Source organism: Phanerochaete carnosa (assembly GCF_000300595.1).
Source record: "Phanerochaete carnosa HHB-10118-sp unplaced genomic scaffold PHACAscaffold_69, whole genome shotgun sequence".
Classification (NCBI taxonomy): Eukaryota; Fungi; Basidiomycota; class Agaricomycetes; order Polyporales; family Phanerochaetaceae; genus Phanerochaete; species Phanerochaete carnosa.
Window position 1 is genome coordinate 1 of NW_006767696.1, and position 9,486 is coordinate 9,486.

The 9,486-nt window shown below is 54.0% G+C and overlaps 2 protein-coding genes across 2 annotated transcripts; one reads left to right on the forward strand and one right to left on the reverse strand.

Moving 5' to 3' along the window:
• Positions 1-2,724: 2,724 nt before the first annotated feature.
• PHACADRAFT_265802 (uncharacterized protein) lies at positions 2,725-3,489 on the reverse strand. The gene is made up of 4 exons (XM_007402252.1): positions 3,429-3,489; positions 3,052-3,350; positions 2,942-2,998; positions 2,725-2,890 (listed from the first exon to the last, which is right to left on the reverse strand). The coding sequence occupies exons 2-4, from the start codon at positions 3,196-3,198 to the stop codon at positions 2,732-2,734; spliced, it is 363 nt and encodes a 120-aa protein (XP_007402314.1). The 5' UTR covers positions 3,199-3,350; positions 3,429-3,489; the 3' UTR covers positions 2,725-2,731.
• A 1,344-nt stretch (positions 3,490-4,833) lies between these two features.
• PHACADRAFT_265805 (uncharacterized protein) lies at positions 4,834-8,183 on the forward strand. The gene is made up of 11 exons (XM_007402253.1): positions 4,834-5,188; positions 5,246-5,429; positions 5,483-5,582; positions 5,629-5,790; positions 5,848-6,147; positions 6,204-6,386; positions 6,445-6,513; positions 6,562-6,777; positions 6,828-7,573; positions 7,633-7,737; positions 7,794-8,183. Exons 5-11 carry the CDS (start codon positions 6,100-6,102, stop codon positions 7,813-7,815), a joined length of 1,389 nt encoding a protein of 462 aa, XP_007402315.1. The 5' UTR covers positions 4,834-5,188; positions 5,246-5,429; positions 5,483-5,582; positions 5,629-5,790; positions 5,848-6,099; the 3' UTR covers positions 7,816-8,183.
• The last annotated feature ends 1,303 nt before the right edge of the window (positions 8,184-9,486 follow it).

The following is a 9,486-nucleotide window of genomic DNA, read 5'->3' on the forward strand; positions in this document are numbered from 1 at the left end:
GTAACATTGTCATATTGACTTGCTCCATATGCAGTGAAACATTTGTAACTGAACTGTGTGCAATAGACGTTGTGGCGCTGACAGGGGATCAGCGCCATCAAAAGCGCGTGACAGATTGACTAACAGGCCTCGGGAAGCCGCGCCGCGATCGCTCTTGATGGCGCGACGCGACTGTACCGCGCGTGTCATGTCCGCCTTCTCTAACGCCCGCTTGGATCGCTCCCCGCCCGTTCAGCTTTGTCCTGCATTGAAAGGAGAGCATCGGACGCGAGGGCAAGGCTGCCAGGGCGGGAGAGCACGAGGGCAGGGCAGGAGGGTGGGGCGGGAGGCCCCTCAGATGCCCTCGGCCCACCACAGCGCCGCCCATGCGGCCGTATCTGATGGTGTTTCACCACGGTGCTTGCGTGATGGCGTTATTGCGAGACTGCGTGATGGTGTTTCACGACGCCTGCGCGATGCCTGCGCGATGGCATCATCGTGAGACTGTCTGCCCGATGGCGCCATCGCAGCGCGCAGCTCCCGGCTCTTCCCGGTTATGCCCGAGGCTCTCTCAGCTTGCCCACCCTCGAGCGCCCACTGGCCGTCACCTCTGGGAGTGACCGGCACTGTAGTACAGGATGTATCCCATAGTAACCATGTAATTAGGTGCCAATACTATATGTAATACACGTGGCAAAGACAATGGGCAGAAACTATAGAGAAATGGGCGAGATACGGGGGAGGGAGCACAGACATCGCGGCGGACAGCGAGCACGGGGGCGGGAGTGATAGTGGAGGGCGTTTAGCGCGGGGGATAGCCGGGAGAGGGCAGGAGCGGACCGGTGATGGGACGAGACAGGGTCACGTCATCGTCTGATGGGCTGAGGCGCCGGTCGGCGCGTCGGGCTGAGGACTTAGAAGCTGGAGGGGCCTCTTCCAAAGGATAATTGGATACCTCTGGGATAGTTCCTACGTAGTGTGAGCGCATAGGTGATCTCTGCTCGCAAGCAGGGCAAACCCCCCCGGGTATGCCCTGCTTATCAGCATCAAGATCAGTGAGGTCCAGGTGCCGCAGCTCATCTGTAGTTTTCAGACAAATAGATCGGACCTTAAAATTCTGCCGAACTAGAATCTGCAGCGTCTGCGAAACTGCAGGGACTTCAAATTTTAAATGAGCGGGGTTCGAAAATTTTATTTTTGCTCGCGACCGCTGTCCATGAGCCCGGAGGAGCTCTTGTGGCTTCAGCAGGTAGAGGATTAAGATGAAGATGAAGATATCAAAGAGACAGCGCTGCTAGTAGCCGCCGCCGCTGCACTACTCATTGTGGGCTCGAATAAAGCTCGTGTTGCTTACACAGGTCACCGATGACCACGTCGCAGCTACCTTCGTCGGCCCCAGCTGTTGCCTAAGCCACGGGGCCCGCAATGACATCCACATGATCTCGTCCGCTGGGCAATGGCGGATGCATCTGTGAAGCATCTATATGAGCGTTCACCTATAGTTTGTTAGCACGACAATATACAAGTTAGAACAAATTAGAGATGTACCGGAGTAGGTCTACTTGACTGGGTCAATTCATGCGGTGGCAGGTTCCAATTGCTGAGATCCTGCGTGGGGGTAGCACAAGGAAACTCATGGTCAGGAGGCGGCTGAGACATCGACGCGAATGTTCAGGACATGAGACTCGACTGCTGCAGCTTTACTCGCCTTGTCCCCTTTCTTTACACACTGCTGGTTCGCTCATGCCAGTTGCTACAAGCCCTGTCGTGTTGACGTTGAAGCCACGAGAGCACTCGTGCCTGTTCTAACAGAGCTTTTGCTGTCAATATGATGCTTAGCATAGTCAATTGGTGGATGTACCTGTGCACTGCAAAGACGGTCACTGACTATGGGATTAGCTTCTTTGCTCTATAGTATCTAGAATTCCGCTCAAACCTTCGTGTATATAAGCCGTCGTTGTCTGCTTGCGCTAATTTCATGCGATCGTGCCCCAGGTTGACCCGGGCTGACAACGCGGCCATATGCCGAGCGCGGGCTTGCGAAAAGGATCAGCTTTAGCACAAAAATAGAGATATAGATAGACGTACTTGACATGAATCACATTCTGGTCAATAACGAGGGCGACAGCGGCGAGTTGGAAGCAGGACAGACGAGACAAGCACAGCGCGAGATTCGACGAGAGCTGACGGGGCGCCGGCGGAGTTCTAAAATGAGCCTGGAAACGTAGATTCTGGTCTGGAAGGGGGGGTCGGACCCCCCTTCCAGATTTACGTCTGAAAACGCTCTGCACTGAACCGACTCAATGGCTCAGCGGAGATGCCGAGATGCCGAGAAGGTTTGATGGAGAAATCTAATCTGCAAACCTCTTCAGACGGCTGCGGGAAGGCATCCACTAGTAGTCAGCCTATCTTAGGCAGGTCGCGCAGTTGCCATCATGCCGTCGCGCTGTGCCGCTGTTCAGCCGGCACCATCAGAAATAAGCTGGTGAACTAATGGATGCCTTCCCGTAAGCATTCTGAAGATACAGATGAATAAACCGGAGTTTCAAAAATCTGTTCGTACTGATTCTGTAGAACGTGTAAAACCGTAACACGTCTATATCTACTTATTACATTTGAATGGGTAAATATCGGAGTTTTAAATTACTTTCGCCAGTCAACGCACGCATTCTGAGCTTCGCTATGGACTTCAGCCAGTTCTTCCTGCTGCAAGAAGCTGAGAACGAGGCCGAGGATGATGTCAACGATGGGCTTACCACACTTCTGTTGCGGTCACTGTTATACTCTCGTCCACACCAAAACTACCTCCGCTGTGCCGACCTCCTTCCCAACCCTCGTCAATTGCATGGGCCTGAGAGGCTGGGTGAGTGTAGTCATCTGGGATAAAAGCAGCAGGTTTGTGTGTATAAGCCTGAGACTGAATCAGCAAGGACTAGTTTCTGTACGAAGTGAATAGGCATACCACATGTGATGGTGCTGGTAGAGCCGTGCTCGCCACACCTGGAGCAGAATCGGGGGGCTAAATAACCCATCAGCAACTTGAAGATTGAGAAATAAGCTGACATGGCTCACCAGAGCCCGAGGCGCAGAATCAGATGCAGGCAGATACATGACCCAACCACAGTCCAGCGTGTAGTAATAGTGTTGGCCAGAGGGCGATACATACACTGATGGCGGCGGAGTGCCATGAGGTTGTTTGGGAGGTCCATTAGGAGACATTGTTGACTGGAAGGTAGAGCGAGCTGAAGAAGCGAGACGAGCTGGAGAGACGGTGCACCTTGAGGACTGGATTCATAGGTTCTATCCCCCGCCAACCGTCTTGCATTGATATTGCAGGTTGATCATCTGGTGCTTGCCATTGTCCTTACTAGCTTGCGAAACGTCAACGAAATGCATTAAAAACTGACCGGTTTGCAAAAGGGACATCTCGGACACGGGGAAATACTCACCTGGGAGGCAACATTGTTGCTGTTTACAGTTCTCTACACCCTGCATGGCCGGCCTCGTGTGCTCGTCCACACTGTATGCCGAATGTGATTCACTGTAACCGTTCCGACAAATGAGCCGGCTTGGAAACCTGCTGTCATAAATTTTTTGTCTTTATGCGTGGTTTTGAGACTTACCAAGTGTAATCGCCTCAAGCTATACGCTATGATCGCACTTTGAGTGCCTAGCGGTCGCTGGTTGTGGTACGCAGAGGTCAGAGAGGAAGGGAAACAGACGGCGCGACGCGAGCATGGTGTGAGGCGAGGCAGACGTTCCTTAAGCGCTTTTATCGGAGTTCGAAAATCAGTCTGTACGACCAAATTCTAATCTGGAAGGGGGGGTCGACCCCCCTTTCAGATCGGACGTCTGTAACCGCGTCCTCTGTACCGACACAACGGCTCCTTTGACATGCCGGACGTGCCGAACACGTTTTGATCTGAAATCTATTCTGTAAACCGCTACAGATCCTTACGGGAAGGCATCCAATCTGAGAATTGCTTAGGACTACTACTGTAGTGGGGAGATCTCAGACAAAAACCAAGCCTCAAAGATCACGATACTCCGAATCACAAAATCCGCCAGATCTTGAGCTCCACGGTCTCATCCATGCAGCTGTGTAAGGTCCCGGCCCCCGAGAAATTATATATATAAGCGCTATAAGCGAGTGAAGCAGAATTGCAGCACAAGGACGAAGCCTAACGCCAGGAAAAAGTTCCAGTGTCTGCCGTACCCAGTCTGATGCTCCTGGGTTCGCTCTTCAATACTTCAGTCGCAAAATGAGAGAGGTAGTCATATAATTTGCGTGCGGGGTATTGCATTCCCTTCAACGATAAAGCACCAAGTAGGAGAAGCGGAAAACATTCACGCACTGTGACCGCTAACTTCGGAAGCACAGGTGCTAGGAGGTGCTTCATACCCGATCAGGATAGGACCTGGTAGGGGATATGCCGGGGTCCCCGTCATACGGACTGAATGATAAAACCGCCACGCCTCGACCGCAGCATCTGCAGGACACTCAAGTCTTCAAAGCTTCATCATTGAGTGCATTGTGAAAAGCTGAGCCTTTCCCTGTGCGCGCGATGGCTGAAAGCAAGTCTTGAGGCCGGCATCCAAGCGTGTGCTGCCCGATTTAGGACAACTCGGAATGTGAGTCGCCTCGTCGTGTAGACAAACACGCACAAACAGGACAACTTGCCTCTACTCCCCTCGGTTCGTCGTACGGCATCAGCTAGGTCGGCCCTTCTCTCTCTCTCTTATCTCAGCCTCCCCTCCAACAGACTAGTCGACTACTTACCCCCTCAAAGCCATCCACGTCACGACGGGTCAATGCCTCCCTCTCCGGTCGATAGCGTCACCCTCAGAGGTTTGCGCTTGCGAGTCTATATCGAGCCGAAGTATGGGCTCTCCTACGCGGCGCAATTACCGACTGCCTTGTCGCAGCTATTACAGACAGCGCTCATTGCCATATAAGGGTCTCGTCGGCCGGTCCGCTGAACCTCTTTGGTCGATCCTTGCATCGGTGCCTCATTGAGCACAGACGGCTGCTCTTCGTGCAAAACTCTTCGACTGCTATCAAGGAGCGATGTCCCAGGCTACAAACCACGAAGGCGATACCTTGGAAGATCAACAGGAGATGGCTACGATCAGCCAGTGCGGAGTAGTAGCGCTGCATGACCAGGAGTACACGGAAGAGTCTGTAGGCTTTCAAGCTCTGGGACTCGAGGTGCGTGATAAACCAGGCACTATTGGCTGTAAGCTCACACATGACATGATCTTCCAGCCCGTCGTTCAGCATTTTGTAGAATCAGGGGGCTTTGGATTGGGGCTCATATACCAGGTGTGTCAACGCTCGCCTCAACGGCCTACTATTCTAGACGAACTGTGCAGCAAACGGAAGCAATTATCGCAAAATCCATCTTCGACCTGTCAATGAGGGGCGAGTCCACACACGCAGTGAGCTACCCGTACGTCATGGCACGTCAGACCAGTCAGACACCATTAATGCTGATTCACGCAGAAACGACTTGTCCTTGAAGCTCGAGCGACCGTGCATCTCGACTACGAATCGCGCCATATTACTGGCTAAGGCAATATCGCGACGCTCGAAATTGGTCGAAGTAGGTTCCTGAGCACACCGGTCGGGCTCTATTGATTGCTAGACAGCTCTCTTCCAAGCTGTCGTGTCGAGATACTATCTGGCGAGCTCTGGAGGAAGATGATTGCTATGTCCTCAAAATGCTGCAACACGCTGTGTCTTACGATAGAGAAGAGATAATGCAGCTTCGCGAGGACGACGCAGCTTCGTTTTTGACCCTCGCCGACTCGGTGGGTGCCATTTGCGAGCATATATATCTCCGATTTATCAACTACGTGCCCTCTTAGGTCTTGTACACCAGTGGATTCGGACGCGGTATCTTCTCTCGACAGATCAATTTTCCCGCACCGGATGCGGAAACACACGCCTTCCGAGATCGACTTCACCGCATAAGCGTCAGACTGTCAATGGCCTCCTTCCAGCTTCCGGAAAGCCTGTACCTCATAGGTGTCACCCTCAGAGACGCGAGACAAGCTGGAGGAGGGTATGCTGACATTCATAGGGGCTATTACCGGGCACGTCACGTGGCATTGAAGACGATGCGCGTTTGCACGCGTCAGGAGCTCGAGATGTCCAAGCACTTGAAGGTCCTGTCCATGATTGCTACTTTTTCCGCCTTGTCGCTCATTCATCGTCTGCGTAGATGTTCTGCCGCGAGATCACGTTGGTTCATAGTCTCAGCCATCCAAACGTATGCGAACTTATAGGTGTCGACCGCGAACTTTTCGGAGGAAACTTTTGTCTCGTGACGGACTGGATGCCGTATGGAAATATCATGGACTTCATCGGAACGTACTCATTTGTCCTCGAAGAGGTCAATCGGCTTGTGAGTGTGTTGATGCCTGTCTCAAAATTTACAATATGTGACCGGGAGCCGGGCATAGGTGGTGGAGATAGCTTCAGCTTTGGCATACCTGCACGGCAAGAATGTTGTCCACGGAGATCTGCATGCGGTTCGTCCTTATTTTCTATCTGTGAAGCCCTAACGAATGCTGTCTTAGAAGAATATCCTTATTGACGCTGGCCGACATGTTCGCCTCGCAGATTTCGGACTGTCGGATTTCTCGGATGCATCCTCCGCCAGTGTCAGCTCTGCGTCCCCCGGCGCAGCGCGTTATATGGCTCCAGAGATTTTGTCCCCGGAGGAATACGGCCTTAAACATGTCCGTCACACGCCCCAAAGCGATGTTCATTCATTCGCAATGTGTATATGGGCGGTAAGGCTAGCCCAAAGTTGAACAAATTTACGGCTGACTGTCTTCGTCAGATTTTCAATGGCGACTCCCCCTTCCACAGCTGCCCAGCGATAACGGCCTCTATAGCTATCTGCCGCGGCAAGCGCCCATCGCGTTATACAGCCAACCACGTCCTCCCAGAACCACTCTGGTTTCTGTTGACACGCTGCTGGCGGGATCAAGCGGGTGATAGGCCTAGCTCGTCCAATCTCTACCGTGAACTTTCTCACATGTTCGCGCCTCACACTACGACGGACGCCGACATCAGAACTCCAGCTGCCGGCAGCGGACTAGTCGTCCCGTCGCATCTATGCCGCAAAGCAGACAACCATGGGGATAAGGCGCCCCTTAGCAGCCAGCCAGAGAGCGATGACGGCACACTCGGCACACGGACGGTACTCAAGTCCCATCGTACTGCGCACTGCGCCAGGACCGGCCCCGTTTCGGCGTCCCAACCGCTGCACACACTACTAAGCGCCTTCGAGCGTCTACGCATCAACCCAGCAGCCATGCCAAGCCAGGCGCCGCAGACAGTCCTCGGCCTGGCAAGCATTTACCCTGGTGCAGAGCACCTCGTTCCCCAGATGCTATATCATCCCCCACAGGACCAAGAGCTGCCCAGCACAAACACATCATCGGTCATGTTCTATGTTTCTGATCTGCGAGGCTGCGGGATCAGCTGTCCCGACGCGCTCAACGGGCGGTTCGCGGAGCTGAAGGATGCGAACGAGATTATCGAGTGCCAAAGCTTCGCGTTTCTGAGAATTTTGGTGCGCGTGTGCTCTGGCTTGCGTCTACCTCGATTATCCGACGCTTATGGGGACGCGGGGCATGTAGTGGCCTGATTACGAGCCCTGGTCGGTTTTCACCTTTCTTCACCCCAACACTACTCGGGCAGACCTGGCGAGATGGGTCAGTCTCTGCACACAAGCATTTCTCAATGTATGTCCACCCTACGCTCTGCGTCCCGCTTCCGCGCCTCTCAACGCAGTTTGCAGGAATCGTCGGCGAAGTGTCTGAACCCTAATACGCGTTGGCGGCTGGGCCCCGGTGCCATCGCATTCTCCGACCTCGAGCTAGTCGGTCTACAGCCTGTAGCCGCACGAGACTGGCAGGTCCACTTCCGAGTGCGGTCAACAACACTTTTGGCAGCCTAGTCTGCAGGGTACGAGCTATCAACTTGTATTCAGCGTTCCCGTCGACGGCGCGCGATACTGGTCATGGTAGGCACGCCCCCACCCCCAAGCAATCCTACATCCTTCCTTTCCGATACCTTCGTGCATCCACTTCTCGTCCCACAAAGATCTAACCATGTAATGTCAGCTCTGTACTATATCCCTGTACTCGTAGTCCATATCGAGCGAATCAGACTCACGATGGTTCCCCGCTCACCCTAACTGCGCCTGCGCCTGCGGACGGCGTTCTCTATCCCTCGTTTGTCTATTTACCCGCTGACCACAACTTCACTTTTTATTTTATTACACACCTTTTCGCACCTTTTCGCCCCATTTTGCACATTCTCACACAGTTTCGCACATTTTCGGGCGTCCCTCCAAGTCGTACCCTCTTTCCGGGTGCTCGCGCGCCCCCAGGTCCCTTCCCCCATTTCCTCTATATTATCTGATTTTATTTTAGGTAGCCCTTCCAGTGTTCGGGCGTGTGTCAACGCCTCAACGCGACACCCTGGAGACATACAGGTCTGTTTTCAGGCGCTTTTCGTATGAACATCAAGGCGCCAAGTGTTGGTCTTCGTCGGCCACCATCAAGCCCCTCCGACGAGTGTTTACGCGTTCACGCGGGAAGGCTCACAGCGCGCTTGCATTAACAAGAAGACGGGCCACCTCATGGCCGTGGGTTTGTCGCATGCCCTGGGCGACGTGCATTTCCACTGGACGAAGCTCGGCAGCCAGCTGCCTGCGTAGTTACCGTGCATACGCACGCTCTCGAGCCAGCCTGAGGGCACGGCCGCTAGTTCCAGCTTGGACTCGGGTTTGGCGTTGTCCTCTGCGGGCTCGTCGGGTCCGTCGTCAGTTGCGAGCAGTCGATACGCCGCACCTGCGCCCCCTACCGTCGCCGCCGAAGTTATCGCCGGACGCGGTTGACGCGGCTGACCTCGTCGTCGAGGACCTGCACGCGGTGCTCGAAGAGTCGGCGCGCGAGCGCCGGTGTGGCAAGCCGCAGGGCCTGTGCAAGGTGTACCGCGAGTACTTCGTACAGGATGGGGACGGGCCTAACTGCGGAGAGGTCGAAGCGGGGCCATACGGCGAGAACATCGATGCGGCCTGCTCAGTCGGTGGAAACTTTCACACTAGTGAACATGCGTCAGGCGGAAACTGTTAGCATACACCCAATATTCATGGAGGCCGGAGACGTGCACCGCCACTGTTTTGTCATACCTCTTCACCCTGCTCCCAAGGCCCTCATCTCGTATGGTGAGGACTGCAATTCGAATGAAGATGTTAAAGGAACGGAGAAAGGGCAGGAAATTTGATTGGTGCGTCGACAGGTCTTACCATCACAGTAATAGCGCACGTAGGTTGATTTTCTTTCTTTCATTTTCTCTGTACGTTTCACGCCGCAGGCCCGAAACATAGTAAATGTCAGCTGTGGTGGCGCCGCGTGCGATGACGTGACCGACACCTCCGAGATCAGCGGCCGGGTGCTACTTCGACTGGACGACGGCATTTGACG

Coding starts and splice junctions, on each gene's coding strand:
- PHACADRAFT_265802 (XM_007402252.1), bottom strand. CDS start 3,198: ATGTCTCCTAATGGACCTCCCAAACAACCTCATGGCACTCCGCCGCCA. Junction 2,999..3,051: donor ATTCTGCGCCTCGGGCTCTG/GTGAGCCATGTC, acceptor TGGGTTATTTAG/CCCCCCGATTCTGCTCCAGG. Junction 2,891..2,941: donor TACCAGCACCATCACATGTG/GTATGCCTATTC, acceptor ATTCAGTCTCAG/GCTTATACACACAAACCTGC.
- PHACADRAFT_265805 (XM_007402253.1), top strand. CDS start 6,100: ATGCGCGTTTGCACGCGTCAGGAGCTCGAGATGTCCAAGCACTTGAAG. Junction 6,148..6,203: donor AGATGTCCAAGCACTTGAAG/GTCCTGTCCATG, acceptor TCGTCTGCGTAG/ATGTTCTGCCGCGAGATCAC. Junction 6,514..6,561: donor TCCACGGAGATCTGCATGCG/GTTCGTCCTTAT, acceptor ATGCTGTCTTAG/AAGAATATCCTTATTGACGC.